This window comes from Syzygium oleosum, unplaced genomic scaffold, assembly GCF_021117445.2.
Source record: "Syzygium oleosum isolate NSW1041296 unplaced genomic scaffold, Sole_v2.1 Sole_v2.09, whole genome shotgun sequence".
NCBI classification, from domain to species: Eukaryota; Viridiplantae; Streptophyta; class Magnoliopsida; order Myrtales; family Myrtaceae; genus Syzygium; species Syzygium oleosum.
The window spans coordinates 4,189,524-4,215,944 of NW_026607493.1; the positions used below are offsets into that span (position 1 = coordinate 4,189,524).

The 26,421-nt window shown below is 41.2% G+C and overlaps 4 protein-coding genes and 1 long non-coding RNA gene across 11 annotated transcripts; 2 read left to right on the plus strand and 3 right to left on the minus strand.

Moving 5' to 3' along the window:
- The first annotated feature begins 6,938 nt into the window (after nucleotides 1-6,938).
- LOC115673522 (BTB/POZ domain-containing protein At1g03010) lies at nucleotides 6,939-10,957 on the plus strand. Of its 2 annotated transcripts, none has more exons than XM_030595717.2 (4): nucleotides 6,939-7,673; nucleotides 8,609-8,675; nucleotides 9,026-10,216; nucleotides 10,308-10,957. In XM_030595717.2, the coding sequence occupies exons 1-4, from the start codon at nucleotides 7,582-7,584 to the stop codon at nucleotides 10,845-10,847; spliced, it is 1,890 nt and encodes a 629-aa protein (XP_030451577.1). In that variant the 5' UTR covers nucleotides 6,939-7,581; the 3' UTR covers nucleotides 10,848-10,957. The 2 variants fall into 2 exon arrangements, with proteins under 2 accessions (XP_030451577.1, XP_030451578.1); XM_030595718.2 differs by lacking the exon at nucleotides 6,939-7,673 and adding an exon at nucleotides 8,279-8,537.
- On the minus strand, nucleotides 8,851-9,803 carry LOC130138946 (uncharacterized). Its single transcript, XR_008817201.1, has 2 exons — nucleotides 9,666-9,803; nucleotides 8,851-9,565 (listed from the first exon to the last, which is right to left on the minus strand). It is a non-coding gene; the product is annotated as an uncharacterized LOC130138946 (long non-coding RNA).
- A 781-nt stretch (nucleotides 10,958-11,738) lies between the features above and the next one.
- LOC115673668 (OVARIAN TUMOR DOMAIN-containing deubiquitinating enzyme 5) lies at nucleotides 11,739-14,777 on the minus strand. Of its 3 annotated transcripts, XM_056314597.1 has the most exons (4): nucleotides 14,625-14,715; nucleotides 14,341-14,465; nucleotides 13,904-14,024; nucleotides 11,739-12,795 (listed from the first exon to the last, which is right to left on the minus strand). In XM_056314597.1, the coding sequence occupies exons 3-4, from the start codon at nucleotides 14,005-14,007 to the stop codon at nucleotides 11,928-11,930; spliced, it is 972 nt and encodes a 323-aa protein (XP_056170572.1). In that variant the 5' UTR covers nucleotides 14,008-14,024; nucleotides 14,341-14,465; nucleotides 14,625-14,715; the 3' UTR covers nucleotides 11,739-11,927. The 3 variants fall into 3 exon arrangements, with proteins under 3 accessions (XP_056170572.1, XP_030451762.1, XP_056170571.1); XM_030595902.2 differs by lacking the exon at nucleotides 14,341-14,465 and having other exon boundaries at nucleotides 14,625-14,777; XM_056314596.1 differs by lacking the exon at nucleotides 14,341-14,465 and having other exon boundaries at nucleotides 14,522-14,662.
- A 469-nt stretch (nucleotides 14,778-15,246) lies between these two features.
- Nucleotides 15,247-16,113, plus strand: LOC115673582 (F-box/kelch-repeat protein At3g18720-like). The gene has a single exon (XM_030595793.2). It carries the CDS (start codon nucleotides 15,247-15,249, stop codon nucleotides 16,111-16,113), a length of 867 nt encoding a protein of 288 aa, XP_030451653.1.
- Nucleotides 16,114-16,629: 516 nt separating this feature from the next.
- Nucleotides 16,630-25,153, minus strand: LOC115673647 (uncharacterized). Of its 4 annotated transcripts, none has more exons than XM_030595871.2 (5): nucleotides 24,345-25,153; nucleotides 23,729-24,186; nucleotides 16,970-17,163; nucleotides 16,732-16,798; nucleotides 16,630-16,665 (listed from the first exon to the last, which is right to left on the minus strand). In XM_030595871.2, exons 1-5 carry the CDS (start codon nucleotides 25,081-25,083, stop codon nucleotides 16,645-16,647), a joined length of 1,479 nt encoding a protein of 492 aa, XP_030451731.2. In that variant the 5' UTR covers nucleotides 25,084-25,153; the 3' UTR covers nucleotides 16,630-16,644. The 4 variants fall into 4 exon arrangements, with proteins under 4 accessions (XP_030451731.2, XP_030451730.2, XP_056170835.1 ...); XM_056314860.1 differs by lacking the exons at nucleotides 16,630-16,665; nucleotides 16,732-16,798; nucleotides 16,970-17,163 and adding exons at nucleotides 21,064-21,434; nucleotides 21,501-21,567; nucleotides 21,739-21,864; XM_030595867.2 differs by lacking the exons at nucleotides 16,630-16,665; nucleotides 16,732-16,798; nucleotides 16,970-17,163 and adding exons at nucleotides 21,064-21,434; nucleotides 21,501-21,567; nucleotides 21,739-21,932.
- Nucleotides 25,154-26,421: the final 1,268 nt, after the last annotated feature.

Consider the following 26,421-nt stretch of genomic DNA (forward strand, 5'->3'; position numbering starts at 1 on the left):
GCCGGTGACCAGGCCATGGCAAAAAAAAAATATTTTTAATAAAAATATTATTAATAAAAAAAAATATTTTACCGGCCATGGCCAGCGACCAGGCCATGGCAAAAAAAAAAAAAAAATGTATATTTTTAATAAAAATATTTGGGAAATTATCAAATAAGGACCCAAAGTGGGTGCCTTTTTTCAAAAGAGGACCTCAAGTGAACAAGGTATCAATTAAGGACCCAAAGTGCCAAACTAGTATCAAATAAGGACCTGAGCTCGCCGGCCGGCCAAATGTTCTCCGGCCGGCGACCGGCCGACATTTCCGGCACCGGAATAGGGGCAATTTTTGACCGGCGACCAAGCCATGGCAAAAAAAAATAAAAATATATATTTTTAATAAAAATATTATTAATAAAAAAAATATTTTACCTGCCATGACCGGCGACCAGGCCATGGCCCAAAAAAATAAAAATGTATATTTTTAATAAATATATTTTAATAAAAAATATTATTATTAAAAAAAATATTTTACCTGCCATGGCCGGCAACCAGGCCATGGCAAAAAAAAAATAAAAAAATATATATTTTTAATAAAAAATATTATTAATAAAAAAAATATTTTACTGGTCATGGCCAGCGACCAGGCCATGGCAAAAAAAAAGACAATATATTTTTAATAAAAATATTATTAATAAAAAAATATTTTACCGGTCATGGCAGGTGAACAGGCCATGGCCAAGAAGGAGGAAAAGAAAAAAAGAAAAGAAAAAAAGAAAGAAATATTAAAATATTTAAAAATATTATTAATAAAAAGAAATTTTGTGGCGTTACCAAACGCATTTTTGTTCTTTTTCTATTCCAGGGATGGAATTTTGGGCCGTTAACAAACGCCTTAAAATGCTGAGAATCAATTCCGGGCACAGAATAAAAAAGAATCATTTCTGAGCAGAATTTGTTCCCGGGCACAGAATCATTGTCATGCGCCTAAATAAGACCTTAAATTGCTTCGTCCGAGGTTTTGTGGAGATCCCGACATCTCTCGTACGTTAAACATATAGGCTGCATTTGGTCGACCGGATAAAAGCCAGGATATTATATGTTTTATCCTATTCTGTATTTGGTGGTGGTCCATGATAGGATAAGGTCGGATATAGACCGGATATAGCCCGGATAAAAAAATCCAAGGGGGGTTGGGATAGACCTGGATAGGATTTCTAATGCCTATTTTTCCAGAAACCCTACGCTCCACTCGCCGTCATCTTCATTCCCACACCTTGTGCGCTTTCACCAAAAAAATTTCTCAGCTTTTTTTCCTTCACCGACTCCTCCGGACCCGTGAATAGCAAAAAAAAAAAAAATTATCCTATCCGACTTTAAATCCGTAGTCCACCAAACAGTGGATAGGATATAAAGGAATCTCAGGATTTCTTATCCTATCCTATCCAGTCCTATCCTGTTTAGAAATCCGGACAACCAAACGCAGCCAATTAGGAAAATTAGGCATGCAAGCTCCAGCACGTTAAATAAGGAATACGATCATAACAGCCCACCATGTATATACATCTGAACAGGGGGCGGCCCCAGTCGAAAGGTTTCAGCTTCCCTTTGCTTAGGTGAGGTACATTTCAGTAACACCAAAAATCCAAGGCAGGCCCTCGATTTTCGACGCTAAGATTGTTCGTACGTGAAGTTTAATAACTGTGATTTAAAAGAATTGATAAATATATATACATAAGTATTAAAAATATTAATTGTATATTCTTTTTGTTTTTTTATTTTACATTATAAAGGGAAATTTGGAAAAATAATTAAAAATGAGACGAAATTTACTTTTTGGTTAGCTTGCGTATAAGATAGGAGAGAAAATATAACATTCGCATATGTTTGAACTTTTTGCCCCGACGAAACTCTTTATGTTATTTTCTACTCAATGTATAATGGCTTTTCCCATTTTTCTTTGTTGAACTTTTTAAATTTTTTTCTCCTCCTCCTTTGGTTTGCATTAGCACTTCTATCCAAAAATTTACCATAAAATTCATAAATCTATTGATGTTAATCAATCATAACCTTTTCAATTTGACCAATTTAATTATTAACTTTTTTGACAATTAGTCAATGTAGTCATTACAGCCAACTCTCTCTCTCTCTCTACTTGGTTATCAATGCCATGTATGTATGTATCTCGCTTTTGATCAGTCGTTTACACTGCCTGCTACTATCACCCACTGCATCCGTCACATAAAATTCCGTTTACACCTAAGTTTCTGCTGCTCTTAACTATGGTGCTGAATACAACTTTTGGGCTTTTTCAAGTGGGCTTATATGCTTCGCGCTCTTGTCATGTCATCTTGTCTGTCCATGGAAAAGTGGGCTTTACCTTGTGTCAGCGTAAGACCATTGACTTTTCTGGGTTTTGACTTAATGCACAACTTATGGCCCAACTCAAAGAAATTGCTGAACATTCTCTTTCGCTAATTGCAATTTAAGAGTTTCGATCAAAAAAAAAAATTGCAATTTAAGAGGATCAACCAATTCTTTGCTTCCCGTCATAACTAGGCTAATGGTCACTCAATTCTGAAAATGCTGAAGAAGCCTGTAGCCCAAACAAGGTTCTGTTCAATTAAAAAAAAAAGTTATGAATTTCCATTTAATGCGTGCAAAAAATCGAAAATAATTGCTTGTACGTACCGGTGTATCTTCTAAATTATTACGGAGACCGGATTGAATTGTGCCATGTTCTAATTAAATCGATAAAAAACGAATCGAGCCGAACATGATCGATCAAAAGTCACAGCGAGGGCAGGACCGATACTCGATTGAATCGGCCGGCCCATTACGATTTTTGAAAAAGCTAATGCGTGGCGAAGTTCTGTCCGCACGAAGTTTCGAATCTCTCCCAATCGATCGAAACTAATGTTTTCCTTTTTTTTCAAAATCCTCCATTGCATTCTTCTGCTAGGGACATGTCAAGACCAACAATTCGAGCAAGACTAATTCAAGGTAATCATGGTCTAGCTCATGATGATCCACGGGTTTTATATCCCTTAGCATATTAAAATAAAAAGCATCTCCAAATTCTTGTGTTGGATTTATCTTATGTTATCCTAAGCTAAAAATCATGATTCCTATGTCTTCATGCAATGCATTTCGTCGATGAGGTACAAAGGGGTAAAAGTGAAAACTGGAAAATTCACCACGCATCAATCATTTTTCTTTCTTTCGTTTTTTGCAAATGAAAAGAAATAAAGGGGGAGGGGACTCCATAAACCCCACTTTACATTACTTTAGGTGGTAAATGTGGGAAAAACAGTTCGATTTTGACCCGATCTGCAATACGATTGGGCATCATCAATCAAATTTCTTGACCTTAAGACGTAAAACTTCAGAGACATTCCAAGAGAATTGTACCCAAGAATGCTAACCCCAAAATCTTGTTGGCAGGTCGGGCCATGAGCTGTACCAAAAAAAAAAACTGGCATAGAATTCCAAATGGTGGGCTCAAAGTGTCTCCTGTACTCCACCATCATGACCACCGGCTTTGGTCACCTGCCGTAATCATTCAGTCCCAGTCTGCTTTTCACCTTCCTGGGAAAATTCCCCTTTTTTTCTGTCCTTTATATCTTCTTTTGGCTTTCGCAGGAGGAGAACAGGCTTTGGATATGATGTCACAGGATGTGGTCTCAACAGGAGGAGATTTGGAATAGGAAAAAAAAAGAGAAATTTCTTGGGAGAGATGTGTTTGACATGGCTGAGACAGAAGTTTACATGCACATTTAAGGCATGGATAACCAAATTCTGATTTCGCCATGTTAATTTGATTCGTACAGTGGGAATACTTAAAAGGTTCGCATGTAGATGATTTCTAAATGATGACGGTCCGTATTTTCTGCAATGACTGAGGTTTCAATAACCGTTCTACTATTATGTTGCTCAATCCAAAGAAGGATCATTAGAATTTCAAGTTTTATTTTCTATTACAAACGAATACAACGGAAAGAATCGAAAGCTGTTTTAGTGGTTTATCTTCTAGCTCTTTGCTTTTGATCTAATAGGGCGGTAAAATAACATTTGAAATTGGTGAGAAGAAGGAAGAATTACACCAGAAAACCCTCTTCGTTCCTTCCTTTATTTCTTGTTTGGGGGATGGTAAAATAACATTTGAAATTGGTGAGAAGAAGGAAGAATTACACCAGAAAGCCCTCTTCGTTCCTTCCTTTATTTCTTGTTTGGGGGATGGGTGCGAGGGGGGGGGGGGGGGGGATCTTGTGCTTCTGCAAAAAGCTAATGACACCTATAATAACATGATTGGGATTGCTTAATTGACGTGATTAAGAAGACAGATGATGACTGATAACTTGTTTAAGAACCCTTAAAGCACCAAAAGCATATGGTCCTAAGTACTTTCAAGTGAATATATGAGAAAGAATTTGCAGGTCAGGTTGAGAAATGTTTTTCTAGCGAAGAGCCACACAACTTATTTCTTTTTATGTCACCTTTGCTGAAGCAAGCCTCTCGTCATTGATTCTGCCGGTTGTGGCCTCATTATAACTTCTTGGAATTTTCTTATATTTACAAAAAGATAAAAAAAAGAAAAAGGAAAAAGAAAAAGGAAAAGGAACAAAATCCATTTTTATACTGTTTACTGCCCTCCATGGCCTGAACTATTTATGATAGTAGGCCAAAACTTTGGTAGGATGTTGTTAACGCTTAGCAGATGGCCTAGGATCCATCGATCTGTACCAGGACAAACTAAGTTTTAATGATTAGAACTCTTGATTAATCTGGAATGCTGTTCGTTAGTACCATGGTGAGAGCAAATCAAGGAGATTTAGAAGGCATAATCGTCATGAGAATAATGCAACGAACTGTAACTAGCCTTTTAAAGAAGTGCGCCCTCTTGTATACCCAGATAATATCATAACAATCTGTGTTGCAGTTTGTAAACTAATCTCGATTTACCTTTTGTCGCAATTCTATCAGAATGACTTGGGTATTATATAGAGATATGACTTGAGTATTATATCGTGCTAAGAGATGTTAGAGAGCTGACAATTGTGAGTGGATATTAACTTTTTTCCTTTCCTTGTGAATTCGTAAACTCTCTAAATTCGCTTGCCAATTATCTTAATGCTAGAGAGAATGAAAGGAAGATTGCCATAAAGTTAGATCAGATGGTTAAAGATCAAAATTATTGCTCACTGGCACTTTCGGTCGTGGAACGATAAATATAAACAGCAGCTGTCCACATAATGACTATATTCCTCAACTTTTCATAAAGTGATGGTAAGAGATCCTAGACAAAGTCGGCCTAATTAGCTCCTAATTTATAGGCTTAGCTAGTAGACCTTTTTCTTAAAAATATACGTATGAAAATTTTAAAATAAATGAAAAGGAAGGTTCTTCCAAAAGTTCCATGGACAGTTAATATAATAGGACAATATAATTGTACAGATGTGGCTCACATAAGCTATGGAGGGGTCATGTACACCACACACTTTGTCAAATGAATATTGGAAAGATTAAAAGAAGAGCATGCGGTTTCTTCACGAAGCTGCAATGTAGATGCAGAGAGCATAAACTATAGTTTAAAGAGAAAAGAGAGATTAGTTAAAGGTGGTGGTGATCAGGGGGAAAATATACTAAGGGGCTAGGGCCAATTTCAATGATCCTAGCCATTTGCTTGGCATAACTCTTTTTTGTTAGTACATGATATGATATGCTGTTGCAGGTGGAAAACCCTCCGGCCAAAAGCGAGACTCCATGATGTGATCATCATTGCCACAGGGTCGGTCGTGATCATATGTCATGATGGTTATAGCTATATGCACCTGAGAAATTATGGCGTGGAATTTGGACCGTTGAAAATGGCGGATCCCATTCGGTCACACTGGATCCGACGATTCAGATTCACTTCGGTACATGTATCGGGTTCAATGAATAATTACACACGTACTACACTATGGAGGAACATTTTATGCTATTACTCTCAAAAGGGTAAATTTACTTTACCCCAAAATTTGAAGAATCCCAATTTTTGAAAATAGGCTAAATCGCAATAAGAATTCTAACCCTTTCATCACTTCTTAAATTTCTCTCCATCTTTTTAGGTTATCAAATAAGTGGTTCCCTTTTGAAATCATATGAAATATATCCCCAATCTAGAGTCCCTCCAAAAACTAAAAGTTAATTACCCTTTTGCCTTGTTTAGCATAAGGTATTTGCAAAATATCCATTAAGGCCAAAATTTCTTTATACAAAAACCTAACTAATTATTTTTTTTACAAATATAACTAGAAAACTATAAAAATAAAGACAGGCCGGTATAAAGCCGTGTACATATTTTCCAACTTAAAAGATAAAAGCGAAGAAGGGGTGGAAGAAAATCGCACGAAAAACAAAAAAATAAAAGTAGGAGCATAATTAAAATTCAGAAAGCAATCTAAAGAAACATTCCCTCTCAGAAAATCGTGTTAAAGGACCCGGATAGATTGGAAATGGAATTGAGAAGTGAGAAGTTGACTATTGTCTTGACGGGATTAAAATGTGGCGGGACAAAATCGAAACCCCTTTAAAAAAAAGTTGAGATTTATTTTCTTATCTGGCCAAGTTTCAACTAAAAAAAAAAAAGAGACAATCCAAAGGGGAAAAGAAGAAAGAAAAAAAAGAATAATCAACTCTAGCAAAAAAACCAGAAAGTAAAGAGAAAAGGTGACCCTTTCTTTTTATCTGCCTCTGAAAGCGACGAGGGCGAACACTGCACTTGACACGCGTGTATCATCCAGCTCTAGCCAGACGTGTAGCAATCACAAGTCCAGCTCACGTTCTTGTTCTTGATGATATAGTCCGTCGCTTGTGCGAGTGATCGAGTTCGTGCGTACAAATGATTTGGTCTTATCACAGAAAAAACCGATCGTTTTTTTGTGTAGCTTAGCCCTTAGGCATCATCATCATTGGAGTTAAAGCACAGCCCACAGGGAGACAGACAGGCCTTCAGGATTCCTGCGATTTTGCTCCAGGAAAAGGACTCCCTTTTCGCAATCTTTCACCGAAAAGCGCTTGAAAAATGCATGCACACACGCACAATCCCCCCCTCCCTCCTGTTTTCCTTGACTTTTCTCTTTCTGGGGACCAAGATTGAGAAATGAAGCACATTCTCATTATAAAAAAAAAAGAGAGTAAAAAGATTCCCATTAAAGTCTGAACAGAGGGGACTCCAAAGTCATCACCACCTGCCTTTAATTCCTCCTGCATGGCTTCGTGTGACTCCTCTCCACACTCCTCCTCCACCTTTCTCTTCACTTCTCCACAAACACACTCACAGAGAGAGAGAGAGAGAGAGAGAGAGAGAGAGAGAGAGTTAAAGCTGAGTAGTCAATCAATGAAGGAAACATGAGCTTTGGTGGATCAAGGCCAAAAGGGTCCGCTTCTTGAAAGAACAGCATTAGATTCTTGTTTGTTGGTCGACCCAGAATTTGTGGAGGAGAATTTCATCTCGTCGGTGGAGTATTGTGAAGAAGAGTCGAGGTTATCGTTTTTGTTGCCATTATCGCTTCTCTTTCTGTTAGAACTTTCTTTGTAAAAAGTTGGGGAAGAGAAGAGATGGGCGTCGTGACAGTGGGTGAACTGAAGCCCAGCATTTCGGGGAAGAGGTCGTTTCGTCCAAGTTCCAGCGTGCGCCATGCTTCTGAATGGTATAACTCCTTTTGTTTTCCCTCCTTCCTCAACTATCGTGTCGTCTAGCAATTCCTGGGGCGTTTTAAGATTATCTTTTTGATGGAGTTGCCTCTGGAGTCTGCTTTTTATCTGCAGTACATAAATGCTTCGAGTGCATAAGATTGAGGAAAGATTTTGTGCACTTCCAAGTTGATTCACAAAACCGGGTTCTTGTAAGAATACAGAACAGTTAAGGCCGCAGAACAAGGCAGACCGAATTTCCAGCATCGTGGAAAATTATCAACTGTTCTTTTCTCTCTTCTTTTGTTTTTTTTTTTGCGCGCGACAGCATCACGAGATTCGGTTGATAAAACGTCCATGTCTTGTCCCTGTCTATTCCCATGTTGTGAACTGTGATTGTCAACATTTTGTAGACCAATTAACTTATTCGAGGACCGACTCTCCCCATGCCCTCGAGCTTAGTACGGACTCCGACTTCGTTGTACAAGTACTGTTTGCTTGAACATGACGAAGCTCCTGGATTCACACACTTGCACATCCGATTTATCGGAACGAAATCCACAAGGGACCCACGTCTGGATCATATCTAAATCTGTTTTAAGTTTGATTCCATTTTTACCATCACTATTTGCTTTCGTCTTGCCTCCCTTGTTGTCTCATGTCGATCAATTATAGGGTCGGTCATTCACTGACCTGACCGATTCAGGTCGAATCATCGGTTCATGGTGGACCCTGATTTTTAAAGATTCAATGAGTTAATTCTGTATAAGTTGAGTTCTTGTCGAAATAATACTAACATGAACGGCCGATAAAATGGCAATACAGGCTTATAACAGCAGAAGTTGCTGCATGGCTTTTGAATTATTGGCCCTCCCAGAAATGTATGCAAAAAATTGAGCCTGCAATAGATTCACACTTCTGGGCTTCTATCTCACCTAATGTTTACTTGCAGGCCGATATCCGATGTTTCTAGCGATCTCACTGTGGAAGTAGGAACATCGAACTTTGCTCTCCACAAGGTATGGAAAGCCTATTTCGGTGTAAAAGAATTTCCTTTATTGTATTTTTTGTCTTTTCACTTTCTCTCTTTCCATTTAGAGAGAAAAGGGCGCTTATTGTTTGAATTTGATCCTTTAAACGCCTAGCTGTTGCAGCTTGTCTGCAATCAAGTAAGTATCAATCCGTATCGGCTGGTTAACCAAGAAAATTCTGTATTACCATCACTCGTTAATCACACGATTATGCATAACAATTCCAGAGAAGAAAGATGTTAACTACTATGCCTGAGCACATTCAGTTCAAACTCCATGTGGCTTTAATTCCTTTTCTTGTTTAAATTTGCCTACTCACAGATTTGACTCTTTTGCAGTTTCCTCTCGTTTCTCGTAGTGGACGAATCCGGAAAATATTGTTGGAAGCGAAGGACCCCAAAATCTGCAGGATAAATCTCACCGCTGTCCCGGGAGGTGCAGAGGCGTTTGAGCTCGCTGCAAAGTTCTGTTACGGCATAAACGTCGACATTGCATTAGCAAACATTGCTTCGCTGCGATGCATTGCTCACTACCTGGAAATGACCGAGGAATTCGCCGATAAGAACCTAGAATCTCGAGCAGAAGCATATATCAAGGACACCGTGCTTCCCAACATATCCCACTCGATCTCGGTGCTCCATCAGTGTGGGACGCTCTTGCCAGTAGCAGAGGACATAAACCTCGTCTCACGCCTCATAAATGCAATCGCGAGTAATGCCTGCAAAGAGCAGCTCACCTCCGGCCTCTCCAAGCTCGACCACAACTTCCAGGGAAAAGTGATGGAGCCAGAAACGCCTACCGATTGGTGGGGCAAATCGCTCGTTGTGCTTAATCTGGATTTCTTCCAGCGTGTCCTATCCGCAGTCAAGTCAAAGGGGCTGAAACAGGACATGATCAGCAAAATTCTGATCAACTACGCACAAACTTCTCTTCAAGGCCTTTTGGCTAGAGATCCGAACGTGATGAAAGGAAGCCTACCGGATTTAGACTTGATAAAGAAGCAAAAAGTCATGGTGGAAGCAATTGTTAGTTTGCTTCCTACGCAGTCGAGGAAGAGTCCCGTTCCAATGGGGTTCTTGTCGAGCTTGCTAAAAGCTGCGATTGGATCATCGGCCTCTATTTCGTGCAGATCCGATCTGGAGAGGAGAATTGGCCTTCAACTCGACCAGGCAATTCTGGAAGACATCCTCATTCCCGCCACTTCACATGGGAACAGCCACAGCATCACTATGTACGACACTGACTTGGTCTTGAGGATTTTCGCAATCTTTCTGAACTTAGATGAGGACGAGGATGAGGACAATCATTTGAGAGATGAAAGCGAAATGGTTTACGACTTTGACAGCCCCGGATCTCCTAAACAGAGTTCGATTCTTAAGGTGTCCAAGCTGTTGGACAACTATCTCACTGAAGTAGCGGTGGACTCAAACTTGTCGCCGTCCAAGTTCATAGCTTTGACAGAGTTGCTACCGGACCACGCTCGTGTAGTGAGCGATGGACTTTACCGAGCTGTGGACATCTTTCTGAAGGTGACCCTCTGTTTGTCTGTGTGCATGTCGCGAGTGCAGATGATAAGTTACTCATTTCATTGAGGCCAAAATTCGACCCTTTGTCTAACAGGTACACCCAAACATCAAGGACTCGGAGCGCTACCGCCTGTGCAAAACCATCGATTGCCAAAAACTATCTCAAGAAGCCTGCAGCCACGCAGCGCAGAACGAGAGGTTGCCTGTGCAGATGGCGGTTCAAGTGCTGTACTTTGAGCAGATCCGTCTCAGGAATGCCATGAATGGAGGCCACAACCAATTCTTCTTTGGATCGCTCCAGGGCCAGTTTCCTCAGCGTTCCGGAAGCGGGGCCGGGAGCGGAGCCATATCTCCAAGAGACAACTATGCATCGGTGAGGCGAGAAAACCGAGAGCTGAAGCTCGAGGTTGCAAGAATGAGAATGAGGCTGACCGACTTGGAAAAAGACCACGTGTCAATGAAGCAGGAACTTATAAGGTCCCATCCCGGTAACAAGCTCTTCAAATCATTCACCAAGAAGTTGAGCAAGCTGCATTCTTTGTTTCGGTTAAGTGCGATCAAGCCATTAGGAGGGAAGGGCAACTCCGAGTCGCGGTTCTTGTTTCAGAAGCGGAGGCGGCACTCGGTTTCTTGAATTATGTAAAGGGTGTGTGAATAGTGAGTGAATGTATAGTATGATAGCTAGTGGGGTTTTTGTGTAGTGTCATGCTGATCATTTTGATAATTGGCTTTGCTTTGCTGTTATGTGATCATTCTTGTCGACAGTTCTCTGAGAGTAAGCACTTGAATCTTACACATGTGACCAAGAAAAGAAATGCTCTGGGTCGTGACATCGACATGAACTGATCTTCAATGTTCGAAACTACTCGATTCGACAAATGAAGGCTCACTTTTGATGTCTAATCCTCAATCCTCAAGAGTAAACTGTTATTCTTACAATGCCTTAAATCTCTTGATCCCTCCTTTTTTGACTTTTGACCTCATTTTCTATATCTACTGCTACGTTTCTGGATACAGATACCTGAGAGTTAAACAGAGAGACAAAAAGGCGCAATCATCGACATAAAGCAAGAAAAGACGCAGTGCATTGAAACAACTGGATATTAGGAAAGTGAAAGTACATGCTAATGGGAATGTTTAAGCGAGCACGCGTGATTATATTAGACAAATAAAGTGTTGATGACGTGATGTCTGTGTTCTCCACTAATTTCGGTCTGCTAAAGATCATGTTTGATTTTAATTCAAAAAAAATTGTCGGCCAAGCCACATTTTGTGAGTTAAAGCATCACAATTAGGCAAAGAGCCGAAACTTTAGTGGCTGGCATTTGTTCTTGTATTCATCACTTGGTCTGTGAAGGAGCACCTGTTTTCTAATATTTCTAGCAATCTGACGAGTCTTCAGATGTGCAAAACTCGCATGTTCAATGAATACGTTGAAATCAGTGTATTCTTTGAGTTGAAAATCACATACAGTAATTAACTATCGCCTAAACTGAATTTAGAGAAAAGTATTACTCAACTACACTGCAAAAAAGTGTAATTTCATAACTTCGAACACACATAAGGTTAAGTTCCAACCTCTGTTCACATCGGCTGTTTCGATACTCAGAATGGAACACAAAAACCTATTGCTGCTGAAAAAGTAACCACACATTGACCATCAACGCATTTCAACTATTTTTCTTCAATGAAGGTACTTCCCTTCACTATCTCATTAGGTCGAGACCACAGAATTATAGTGCTCTCCAAGCCCATATGCGTGCCTGTGGTAAGAGAGCATGATGCTCGAATTGGACGAGCCACTTCTGCCATCAGACTGATATTCCTTCCCCATCTCCACATCAGGGAATGATCCGGAAAAGATTTTTATGTGTTTTTTAAGACAGTGACTTAGCGCACCGAGCTCTAGCTGTCCGCCCCATACAGCTGTCGACTCCACTTCTTTGCAGTAATTCTCGAATTTCTCCGCTGCTGACTTATCAGTATCTCCCTCGACCGTATTTTCGGATAAGAAAAATGGGAGAAACTCCGAAGCGTGTTCCCTCATGTAGGCAGCGATCATTTCTCTAAGCTCTTGGTATGTGTAAGGAGAAGAACCTCCAGAGAGTAAGGCCAATTGATTTTCCACGGCCCGGTACAGGCAGTGCCCATCTGGCTTTATCTCATTAACAGTCAATCCAAGGGGTTCAAGCTTCTTCTCCAACTTCTCGTTTTCTAGCATCCGGTCGCTCACGATATTCTGCTGCTCTTCTTGAATCCTCTGCTCTCTAGCTGCTTCTTGCTGAGCTCTTTTCTCCCGTCTCTTCAAGCTCTTGCTCGGTTTTGAATGTTCAGACTGGCTGGCAACAGAAACCCCAGCTATGGCCTTCACCAAATTGTCGAGATTGCCTTTAACATTTCCATTAGCCCCATCGTAGCCTAATGAAGCAAGTTCTTCAGCTTGTCTTTCCTTGAGTTTAGTGGAGAGCCTAGAGATTTCTTCCTCCACTTGCTTCTTCTTAGCTTTTTGTTCAGCTTTGCTGCCCTTTGCAGCTGCCTTTTTCAGTTCAGTTTCCTTGTTTTGTAGCTGTGACACCTCTTTCCTGCAACATTGTTCCCAGTCTTTATTGAAGCAAAATTTCAGGACGCATACACGTGGTGTGAACAATCAAGAAGAATCAGATCCTATTGGTTATTACAGCTCTAGCAAGAGCTACTGCGTTTGACGTCAAAACGAAACCAATCGGCACTTAATACTGCAACACAACCGCTTTTTGAAGGACTCATTGTGGCTATAAATGGAGCAACAAGCAACAAGTGTCATACTAAGGCTGACAATAAAATTTCCAACCAGGTTACAGAAGGCAATTTTGCATCGAATTCATAACCTTGTCCACTTCAAGTGTCAAAAAGGATCTAGGAATTAGATTCCAAATCAAGTCAAATGTCACAAATCTTAGACATACAAAATCTGCAAAAGAATAAAAGCATTCACCTAATCCTAAAATTGTTTGAAACTTGACTCAAAAAACAGAGCGTGCACAAATAACCTCATTTGCGGTTTTCACGTATCCAAACATGCACTCATACATACACAAATGCCTGCGCACTCATACAAACAAAGATATCAAGTACTCTCTCTCTCTCTCTCACACACACACACACACACACACACACACACACACACACACACACACACACTCTTGCTCACTCATACACACAAAGATTACTAGGAAATATCACCCCTTTCTATAAATCAATAAATATCAGGGATACTTATTCTGTCCATGACAGGTACCCGAATGTTTCACTTTCTTCGAGGTTAATGCCATGACTGTCATTAGCCACACCTATAGACAACACAGCTCAAATAATCCTATCTTTATTACTTGAAGTTAGTTTAAAAATTATAAACCATGTCTTTCAACCCAATTACAGCCTTTGTGTTGTGCAACAGCAATTGGCTAATTAAACTGGGCCAGAAAGTATGCAGTTCAAATTCAGGAAAAAACAAAAAACAAATTAATCTAATTTGATTGCCATGTTCCGTAAGGAAATGGGAGGATAAGAGACAACTGTTCCTCCATAAAAAACGGAGAAAACTAGACCACACCATTGCCTCAGAGCAAGATATACCAGTAGCTCATGCACAACAAATTCTAATGCGCGTGTGTATCCGGCAAAAGAAGGCGAAACGAAAAAAACACACACCTGTGCCTAGATAGCATTTCATCACGAGTTTCCTGTTTGCTTTCAGATACACTCTCCAATATTCCATCGGGCAGCTTCTCGTCAACTACTTCAGTCTGCTCCATTCGCGTACCCGCTAGTCCTGTATCAGAAACACAGGCAGTGATGGCAGGACTTCCCGTGGCCAACCTCGGAGAATCAAAAACCAACCAAATGCATAGATTCGCATTCCTAGAAACAGCATTACCGCTAGTGACAAAAGACAGCAGATGCAAAGCAATCTACCGGTACCCAATTCAAGAATGCACTCATAAACATGCGCTAGCCCATTCTCGACACACAAGCAACCCAAAGGTTTCAGGAAGATAGGAATACGTGCGTGCCCATGAGTGCGTTGTAGTGCTCAAAGAAGATCTTGATTTTGGACGCGTAGTCGAACATACAATCTCGAAAGTAACCCGATTTACGAACACAGATTGCCCAAGCTCGACCCAACAACACAAACCCATATCGCAACCCGAAAAAAGAACCAAGCGTTCCAATTTAACCAGCAAACAGTCATCAAAATCAATCCCCAGGCCGCCTTGCACCCACAAAAAGAGAGGCCAAGATAAGATACAAAAACCATACAAAACTTACAAGAAACACCGGAACCAACAAAGGTAAAAAAGATCAAGCTTCCGGGGGTTCACTCAGGCGAAGCTTCGACGCAGTGTCAAATGAATATCACATCATGTAGTACCTGCTGCTGCAGTCGATGATGGCTGGCTGGTCGCTGTGAAGTCCAGAGAGAGAGAGAGAGAGAGTGGGAAACGGAGGAAGAAGAGGCAGAGGAATTGAAGAGGAGGTTTCGTGTTTCATTCCTTTTTATTTTTTCTTTAATTCGGGTTAAATTATTATTATTATTTTATTTATATTTTTATCTCTGCGTATTTTGATTTATCAGCCGGGTCGGTGGCCGAACCCTAGTCTGTTGGGCTTGACCCGGCCCAAGCCCGGATGAGTATTACTTCTAAGCCCGAATGAGAATGGCTACCGGTTTATCTAATTCTTCCACGGTTTTTTGAAATTTACTTTTGACCTTGGAAAGTTATTGAACACTCGGCAAAAGTTCCTAACCAGATAAGAACTTTGCTGGTTTATCCAATTCTCACCCAAATCACATATTCAAAAGCTATCAAAACCCGTATTGAATTAGGAGTGATTTGGGTGATAACTATCAAAATCAAATCACATTTTTTAAAACTATCAAAATCCGAGTTGAATTAGGAAACATTTGCAGAACGGGCTATATATATATATATATGTATATGTCTATGTATTTAATTCTAACCCGAATCACACATATTCCAAAACTTCATACCATGGCCTCACTCAAAAAAGCTCCCGTCTTGTTCTATCTAGGAACATTCTCCGGCGAAACCACCCACGGATTCCTCGACCCCGTCACGGGGCGCCTCGATGTGGTGCGAATCCCCGAGCTCCAGTGTCAACTTGACTGTCTCGCCTCCAAGCACGGATGGCTCCTCCTCTCGTCGAGAGAGATCTCGTCCATCTTCCTCTTCAACCCGATAACCCGAGATCGAATCGACCTCCCTCGGCGTAACCGGCTTATAAGCGCGGGGACATTCACCGCGGCTCCCACGTCCTCGGATTGCACCGTCTTCATCATGAGCATGCCGATACACCCTCTCGACAATCGTATCATAATCGACACATTCACCGTCGGGTTGGACAGAAACTGGACCCGGCATGGCTTTAGCCATGTGAGTCCAGATTTCGACTCAACCTGGCAGGTAGTCTATGCAGAAGGCATCTTGTATTGTATGGACTTGAAGGGAAGATTAGGTACATTCAATGTTAAAGACGGCTCATGGAATGTCATCCCTTGCAAGGATAAGTCCATCAAGATATGGAAACTCCATCTAGTGGAACTCAAGGGAGAGATTTTTGCAGCCAAGAGAGGACGCCGCGGGATAGTACAAGAATTCTTCAAGTTGAAGGTTAGAGATGATTTGTCCGAGTGGGAGAAAGAGGAGGTCGCCGTCGACGTTACTTACTGCTTGGGTGATTGTGGCTCGATGGCGATGCCGGAACAAAATCCAAGAGAGGGAGAGAAGATGAAGCTGATGGTCGCCAGTCACGAGCCGAAGTTGGACGGATCATGCTGCTCGAAATCGATTCGTGAGAATGATTTGTTTGGTAGTGCTTACCATCGAGTTTGGATTTGAGAAGAGGTCTTTAGATGCTTGTCCTAGGAGTCAGAATAGCTGTTTTTTACACGAGTTACAATTACAATGTCCTGATTTTCCTTATATCTGTTCTCCAATTTTCGCTAAATTTGATCTGCTTAGTTTCTCAGGATAGAACTGTGCCGACCGTGCAAATGCACCTGAATCGTCCATACGTCCATGTCTAAATGATTAGCTTGATCTACATTTACACTAACATAAAAAAGAACAACCTTTCCCTCATTAAATTTTCTCATTATTCCAAGTTCTTCAAGGCCCTCCCCTCTAGAGTAACCACACCTGCGTACATCCTAATCTACTGATGTACACTTGACGTACTTCATGCGCACAAACTAGCTTTGACGAAGGTGTTCGACAATCGAAATGGACATAGACACCACTATGAATCTTTAAAACGACTAAGTTAGACACAAACTTCTGCACCGGTATGTGATGAAAAGGCTGGCAAGCCTCTCCAGCACTGGGAGAAACACCAACTATTTGCACTTCATTAGCGGGGGTCATGTTCCTTCATATGTCCTTCAGGTCCACCTGAACAGAAAAGCTCCATTTCGTAATGCAGTCAATCTATGTGATATGATGAGATTCAAGCATTACCTCGGTTCTCTCCTCGAAGTTGTGGCGGTAGCAGTGTAGGATGAGCTTCCAATTTCCTTTGCCAAACCTAGATTGCAAAAACAATATAACAATGACATACTGCGATGTTTTGACCAACTCGGGACGCAAAGCACATGACACCACTTCAACACAAAAGCACCCAAAAGTCTATGCACAACAAATATCAACAATGAAACCCTCATGCTGTTAATAGACACTGCGCAAATCAACATTGTACCTCTGGACACCATTCCTCAAAGTTTCTTCTTCCTCCAAACTCCATCTCTTTACTTTTCTACGCCCAGAAACTTTCAAACTTCGAGTCAATGGCTTCCTCAATGGAGAAACAGCGCTTCTTCTTGGGCTGGGTAACAGAAGCCTACCTGAGTAATCCGAAGGTTCTTCAGGTGAGCCATCTATTGAATCGTCCGACTGCAGAAATGATCATTCTCAGACATAATATGAGCGACTACCATCATATTGTCAAAACAAACAAACTAAATTTCCCCAAAAGACCATCGTATATAAGACACAGCACACTACTGCATCTGCAAGAGTTAACCAACGCTAAGAGTGCTTACTTTCCATCTTTACGGCTGCACTTCATTGCTTCAAGAATCAAGTAAATGATTTACATGGCTCCGTGATGCCCTCATTTTTATGCCGGCCAACTTAACAAATATAGTTCTAAATTATCCACAGAGGATTAAACTTTCAGCAGATCAAAGCTACCACCACCTTTGTCTTAACCAATGTAAAATGAAGAAATCCTACAACAGATAAACAAAATCTCCAAACAGATCAGAAATCATACGGAGAGGGAAAGAACGGGAAATGACATACTGATGTCTGAAGCAGCAGTATTAAGGCTGCTTTGGTAAAGAAATGGCTTTCTTCAAAGACTGAATCAATTGAAGAACCACAAATACTTCTCATAAACCTGCTAACCAGCAAGCTTTTTCCTACGAGAGATGTGTAGCTTCTCAACCAAACGATCAACTAAGAGAATGAGATGATACACGGATCAGAAGGACCACTGACCACATATGTACCGTAATTTGCATGCCTCACGAATTCGACATTGCTTGCTAAAATGTCCCCTGTTAACCATAACTACATAGCTTTGCAGTAGAGATAGCTTGGCACCGATCGATTCGGAGTTATTATCATTCAAGTACCGGTCTGTTTGGGCTACAACAGAGAAATTAATACTTGAAATGGCAAAATAGGAATGAAGCTTGAGAAACAGTTCACAAGTTTGCCTCCAAAGATTAACTGGTCAATCTTCTCTTCGTAATTCATAGTTTATTGAGAGATCGGAGAGATTCCGATTGACTTCCATTGGGTGTTCATCAGTTTCTGAATGTATTAACTTTTTCAAGCATTCCTCTTTATTTTGCATCGTTTCCATGTACAGGGATTTTGTTATTTTTCCACTGAACTAATTACTGCTTACCAAACAAAGGCGTTCCACCTAAATTCTAAAATAACCCTGCAAACAGCATGTCTGCTCCATACATCATACTTCCTTTTGTCTCGAGGTGAGAATTTTCCAAGTTTAGTTTCTATACAGAGGTTCAGTTAGGAATTTCATAACAAAAAATGCTTCATAAATTTTACAAAAGTGGGTAGAAAGAAAGAAAGGAGCGGTTCAGCATCCCTGTGTTTGATAGCACATCATCTCCACTATCACAGAGGTGACCTGAAACGATATTATTACGTTTAAGGTTAATACCACGAAAAATTCCAACTAGTACATTTATGATAAAATTATCCAAAACTAATTTTTTGACCACCAAAACCCCAAACTGGTACGTCTGTGACAATTTTATCTCAAACTGATATATTTGTGACAAATTTACTCTCCGTTAGTTTCCGTTAAATTGGATTAATATCACGAAAAATCACAAATTGGTATATCTGTGACAAACGGAGGGTAAAACCCTAAACTTGTACATCCATCAACTTTCACGTATCATCTAACTCGACAATTTGACGGTAAAACTTAACGGAAATTAATTAAGGATAAATTTGTCATAGTGTACCGGTTTGGGGTTTTTGATTGCCATAAGTGTATCGGTTTAGGATTTTTCGTTGTATTAACCCTTATGTTCAAGATTCACTAATTTTTGATAGCTTTAAATTTACTTTTCACCTTGAACAGTAATTGAACTCTCAATAAAAGTTCCTAAAGCACAGGAAAGCTATCCTGGTTAATTATGAAAAGTTATTAACCAAAGTCAGAAAATTGTTTTCTATGAAATTAATAAATATTTTCGACTGGCTTTCTTAAATGGAAAGTTGCGGATCTTGTGTAAAAGTCAATAACTGTTGATATAGTTTTAAATTTACTTTAAGACTTGAAAAATTATCAAACACGTGGATAATCATAATCATAAGTATATTAATAACCAGTAAAAAAATAAATAAAAGTTGATATAACTGACAAGAATATCTTGACAAGTTATCATTACATATTAGATTAATGTTGATTTGTTGATAATATGACAACTGGCATGTTACTTACCTCGATATGCTTGCTTCAATTTTTGAAATATCTTCAAAACCCTTCACTAGTTTTGGTTCGAAAATCTGTTCAACTAAACAAAGAACGGAAACTAATTAAAACCCGTGTTGAGTTAGGAAATATTTGGAGAACGTAATATGTGATTTGGTCGATAATTATCAAAACCAAATCACAAATTTTAAAACTATCCAAATCCGAATTGAATTAGGAAACATTTGCGAAACCGCCTCTCTCTCTCTCTATAAATATATAATTCTCACCTAAATCACATATTCCAAAACTTCGTGCCATGGCCTCACTCAGAAAAACTCCCCTCTTGTTCTATCTAGGAACATTCTCCGGCGAAACCGCCCATGGATTCCTCGACCCGGTCACAGGGCACTTCAACGTGGTGCAAATCCCTGAGCTCGAGTGTCAAGTCGACTGTCTCGCCTCCAAGCACGGATGGCTCCTCCTCTCCTCGAGAGAGATCTCGTCCATCTTCCTCTTCAACCCGATAACCCGAGATCGAATCGACCTCCCTTGGCGTAACCGGCTTATAAGCGCCGGGACATTCACCGCGGCTCCTACGTCCTCGGATTGCACCGTCTTCATCATGAGCATGCCGATACACCCTCTCAACAATCGAATCATAATCGACACATTCACCGTCGGGTCGGACAAAAACTGGACCCGGCATGGTTTTAGCCATGTAAATCCAGATTTCGACTCAACCTGGCAGGCAGTCTATGCAGCAGGCAGCTTGTATTGCATGGACTTGAAGGGAAGAGTAGGTACATTCAATGTCAAAGATGGCACATGGAATGTCATCCCTTGCAAGGATAAGTCCATCAAGATTTGGAAACTCCATTTATTGGAATTCAATGGAGAGATCTTTGCGGCCAAGAGAGGATGCTTTGGAAGTGTGGAGGAATTGTTTAAGTTGAAGGTTAGAGATGATTTGTCCGAATGGGAGAAAGAGGACGTCAACAGGGACGACGACGATGTTACTTACTGCTTGGGAGATTATGGCTCAATGGCGACGCGGAACCTAAATCGGAGAGACAATAAGAAGCTGATCGTCGCCAGTCACGGGCCGAAGTTCGACGGATCATGTTGCTCGAAATCGATTTGTGAGAGTGATTTGTTTAGTTGTGCTTACGATCGAGTTTGGATTTGAGAAGAGGTCTTTAGATGCTTGTCCCAGTAGTCAGACTCAGAATACTTCTGCTGTTATTATTTTTGTTAAATATTTACATGAGTTACAATGTCCTGATTTTCCGAATATAAATTCTCCAAGTTTCGCTGAATTTTTCTCTGCTTAGTTTCTCGGGAGGGCCGAGCATTCCGATGGAACTGTGCCGACCATGCAAAGGAAATACAATCTAAATAGGTTTTCTAATTTGAATCTTTTTCCAAATTTGTGTAGATTTCATATTTTGAATACAATTCTTTCGTATATATAAGAAGTTGACCTTTTTCATGAATTGCATCAAAGAGGGTGCTGCTTCTTCGCAAGAAATTTATGAATTCCTTTATAAGATTAAGATATTATTCCTTAAGAGATTACGAAGATCCCACCCATTAAATCACATAAATCCCATGGTATCCGATTTATTTTATTGCTCTGTTTATTTTACTATTCGATCTCTTACTGTCCGCAACAATATATTACTTTATAATTCTGTCGAATTAGATTTCAATCAACCTGATTCTACCCCTAAAGCTGAGGATACAGAATTTCTTCGTGGGCTAAAAAAATCAAGTTGGCGTTTTTTTTTATAGAAAATAAAACTATTGATCCTATTTGTTGGAACCAAAGAAAAGAACAGGAATGCCAATTCCCTTCGATACGCCGGAGTGATGTAAATTTACACTAACATAAAAGAAAACCAACTTTCTCTCATTAAAGTTTCTCACTATTCCAATCTCTTCAAGGCCCTCGAGAGTAACTACACCTGCGTACGTTCTATTCTACTAATGCCCACTTGACGTGCTTCGCTGCGCACAAACTAGCTTAACAGGAAGGTTCTCAACAATCGAAATGGACATAGACACTACTATGAATGTGTTAAAACGACTAAGTTAGACACAAACTTCTGCACCGGCACGCAAGCCCTCTCCCACACTGGGAGAAACACCAATTATTTGCACTTCAGTAGCGGGTCATGTTCCTCCATTTGTCCTTCAGGTCCACCTGAACAGATAAAAGCTCCATTTCGTAATGCAGTCAATCCATCATATGATGAGATTCAAGCATTACCTCGGTTCTCTCCTCGAAGATGTGGCGGTAGCAGTGTAGGATGAGCTTCCAATTTCCTTTGCCAAACCTAGATTGCAAGAACAATATAACGATGAGATGCCGTGATGTTTTGACCAACTTGGGACTCAAAGCACATGACACCACTTCCACACAAAAGCACCCAAAAGTCAATGCACAATAAATATCAACAATGAAACCCTCATGCTGTTAATAGGTACTGCAAAAATTAACATTGTACCTCTGGACACCGTTCCTCAAAGTTTCTTCTTCCTCCAAACTCCATCTCTTTACTTTTCTCCGTCCAGAAACTTTCAAACTCCGAGTCAATGGCTTCTTCAATGGAGAAACAGCACTTCTTTTTGGGCTGGGTAACTGAAGCCTGTCTGAGTTACCGGAAGGTTCTTCGGGTGAGCCATCTATCGAATCGTGCCACTAGAAAATAATCATTTTCAAACATAATATGAGCTACTTCTATCATATCGTCACCGCAGAGCACTAAATTTCACCAAAAGACCATAAAAAAGGAGCATTGGGCATCAGTACACTTTTGCATCTGCAAGAGTTAATCAGCATTAAGAGTGCTTACATTCCATTTTTACGGCTATACTTCATTGCTTCTGGAATCAAATAAATGATTAGATATACTTTTAGATTGACATGGCTCCATGATGCCCTAATTTTTATGCCGGCCAACTTACAAATATAGTTCTAAATTAATCCACAGAGGATTAAAATTTCAGCAGATCAAAGCTATCACCACCTTTGTCTTCATCAATGTAAGATGAAGAAATTCTACAACAGCTAAGCAAAATCTCCAAAAAGATCAAGAGTAATATGAAGAAGGAAAGAACAGGACATGATATACTGATGTGCATAGCCGCAGTATTGAGGCTGCTTCGGTAAAGAAATGGCTTTCTTCAAAGATTGACTCAATTGAAGAGCCAGCAAGCATTGAGAGATGTATAGCTCCTTGATCAAACGCTCAACTGAGAGAATGTGATGATAGAAGGATCAGAAGCACCACTAACTACACACGTACCATAATTTGCATGCCTCACAAATTCGACATTACTTGCTAAAATGTCCCCTGTTAACCATTATTACATTATTTTGCAGTAGAGATAGCTCAGCACCAACCGATTCAGAGTTATTATCCTTAAAGTATCGGTGTGTTTGGGCTAAAACAGAGATATTAATAATTTAGTACAAATGCTTTGATTGGCAAAAAAGGAATGAAGCTTGAGAAGAAGTTCATAAGTTTGCCTCCTAAAATGAACTCGTCAATCTTCGATTCCTAATTCTCAGTTTATTGAGAAATTAGACTTCCATTTGGCGTGTCTCAATTGACGAATGCTTTAACTTTTTCTAGTGCTCCTCTTTCTTTTGCATCGTTTCCATGTACTGGGATTTATTATTTTCCACTAAACTAATTACTACTTACCAAACAAAGGCACTCCACTTAAATTCTAAAACAACCCTGTACACATCATGTCTGCACCATACATCATACTTCCTTTGTCCCAAGATGAAACTTTTCCAAGCTAAGTTTCTATATAGAGGTTCAATTGATGTATTGTAGGTAGGAATTTTATAACTAAAAATGCTTAATAAAAGTTACAAAAGTGGGTTGAAAGAGGAAAGGGGCAGTTCAGCATCCTATGTGTTTGATAGCACTTCATTTCCATCTATCACAGAGATGACGAGCAAGAATGATCCTAAATCTAATGCAGCATGTATGTTTGCATAGTCTAAAAACATTCTTATGACAGATAGATGTACTATTCTTGAATCTGTGGAGACTTTTGAGTCTCTATAACCAAAAAAAAGTTACAAAAGATTGAAAGACCTTTGTTCTTCATGCTTTACTAATTATCTTCACAACCCGGAAGTGAACATTTTCCTCTTCTCACACCTAGAAGCATACGCCCATTCTTTTAGCTAATAACAAAATGAAGCATTAATGTATATATGCAAGGCAAATGCTGGCAAAGTATCTTACACAAAGGAAGAGCTATTTATTTAGACAGACCAATGCCGACACCAACACTTAGTTTCGATAACAAATTAAGTTGCATAATTGTTATGCGATTCAAGCCATAACTCTCACGTGTGAAGGAGACAGAGACATGGAGAGAAAAGCACACGTTCGCACATACACATAAAAATGACACAAAAAAAAGAAGTAAAAAGAGGCGAAGCAAAATGCAACCATAACCAGATTTAAATACCTCATAGGTATGAGCAGAGCTATTCCTTTCAAACAAACTAGGTCTACACTGGTTATTCTGATGGCTGGTTGACTGGTTAACACGATTTACTTCGCCACCTGGAACAGGCCCAACATTCTGGTCGGCGGAGGCATCGGATGCATTAACATCTTCCCTAATCTGTGCTTCTGCACATTCAAAATTCGTAGATGATCCGGCAGCGTTATGCACAAGGGAGTCGGCCAATCGTATCGCATCAGGAAGTGGGTCCGTGACCACTGCTCGCAGCTCCAGAGAACTAGACTTTAGCGCTTCTTGAACTCTATTAAAATCAGGTGTAGGGAGCGTATCATATTCGCTCCGCGATGCATCTCTTCCGGTTTCCTCATTATTGGCAATGATCTTAACTCCCCCTTTGGATCGCCTATGGCGGGCAAGCTGCTTAGTTGTGATCAATCCCTCATCCAGCTTTGATGTTTCTAAGGAAACCAACTTCATACGTTACGAAAAACCCAATTCACCAACTTGTTTCTAATGCTCCAATAACAATCAGCTAGAAGAGAAAAGATATTATCACAAAAGCACAAGCCAAAAAACACTTGAATGTAGCAGGGCAACTAAATGCAAAAGAACAAACCAGGCATTTTCCCATCATCTTCTATCCTTGCAGGTGGACTTTCGCTAATCAGATCTGCACTCGCTCTGATGCCGGGCAAATCATTGCGTTCACCTGCACGAGCTTCCGCTTCAAACAGTTCTCTGCACGGATTAGCCTCGGCCATCCGCCCCGCCGCCACTTCAAGGAAAGAAGGTCCCGTCCTCTCCCACGCCTCGCCCAAATAAGCCCTAATCGACCTAAAAGCATCACCTCTCGTGTTCATCGCCAGCAGATCCTTGCGCTCGGCCCCATCTTGCATTGCCGCCTCGACGCGGAGCCTCCACCGGAGCAACTCCGGCGAGAGGAGCCCGCTCTTGGCCGCCGACTCATCCATCTTCCGAACCCTACCCCGCCAGATCCTCTCCACGGCGCGGAAATACTCGCCCCGCTCGTCCACCCGCCCGTGCAGGAACCTGACGGTGCAATCCACGGCGACGGAGCGGTACGCCTCCGGCATGGCCTCGGAGACGGGTTGGCCGGCGCCGTCCATCCTGTCGAGCTCCTCGATGACTTCGAGGGCGTCGAGGGTCTTCTCGGAGACGGAAGCGGCATCGATTTCGGACTGGATGGAGCGGAGGAGGACGGATTTCTTGAGACGGAGGTCGGAGTCCCGGAGGGGGAGGGCGGAGAGGGCGAGCTTGACGGAGCGGTCGTCGAGGAGGGGCTGGCGGAGGAGGAACTCGAGCATCCACCGAGAGATGTCGGGGTCGATCTCCATGACGGAAAATGGGAGGAAGAAGAAGCTGCGGTACCTGCAGCGACTGTCGAACTGGAGAAGGAGAAAGAAAAAAAAAAAACAGTGATATATTCACTAGAAGAAGGTAAATCCTAAAATTTGTCGTCAAAATGCGACTGAATTCTAAAATTTGTAAAAAGTACAATTAAATTTTAAATTTTTTTTTTTTTTTTTTTTTTTTTTCTTTTCTTTTTCTTTTTTTTTCTTCTTTCCCTCCGGCCATCAGGCCATTGCCGGCCGGAGGGCCGGCCTCAGGCGGAGGCGGCCGGGTGCGAGGGCGACCCTTGCCCGACCACGGGTCGCCCTCACCGCGCCGGCGAGGGCCGCCCTTGCTGCTGTTGGGCGGGCAAGGCGACCGCCGCGATCCGGCGAGATCACCGTGGTCGGGCGAGGTCGCCCTAGCCTCGCCAGGGCCGCCTCCGCCCGAGGCCGGCGACCTCCGCCGGCCCCGACAATGGCCGCGGAGGGAAAGGAGAGAAAAAAAAAAAAGAGGAAAAGGTAAAGAAAAAACAAAAAAAAGAAAAATATATAAAAATACTGTTCGTTCACGATTAACCAGCGGATCGCTTACGCAAGGTATTTTGCCGCCCGGCACTGCACTTTATTTGATACTTTTTGGGGACTTTTACCAATTTGGCACTAAGTCACTGGGACCCCATTTTGAAAAATGGCCACTTTGGACCCCAAATTGGAATTTTCCCCTATAAGAAGTCCTAAAATTTATCATCAAAGTCGATTGAATCCTCAAAAGGCAATCAAGTTTTAAAATTTATCGAATTGATTTAAATGAGTCCTAAAATTAACACCGTCAAATTAACTAACGAAAAATACTGACATGATTTATTTTAATATTTTCTCTCTCTTACGTGGCGATGATGTGACTAAAACAATATCGTTTTAGCCCAAATTTGATTTTTAATATTACTTTTATTTAAATAAGCTAAAATTATAAAATATAAAAAAGGAGGAGGACAGGAGGAGGAGGAGGAGGGCTTCCGCCATGGCCCTACCATTGTTGGGAGGGCCTGCGGTGAGGGTGGGGGGACGGTAGGCGAGGCATCGCCGAGCCCCGGCTAGGGGCTGGCGACCCTTGCCTAGACTTAGCCGAGGGTCACCAATGGCGGCCGACCCCGCCGGTGGCGTTCCTCACCCGATTTGGGCGAGGGCCATCGGAGGGTCGGCCGCCACCACATCTAGGCAACCCTCGCTCAATCTAGGGGAGGGCCTGTAGGCCCTTGCCTGTCATCAGCAAAGGTCGCCGGCCCCTAGCAAGGGCTCGGCGGCGGGGAGGGCAAGCCCTCCCTCCTTGCCTATCCTCCT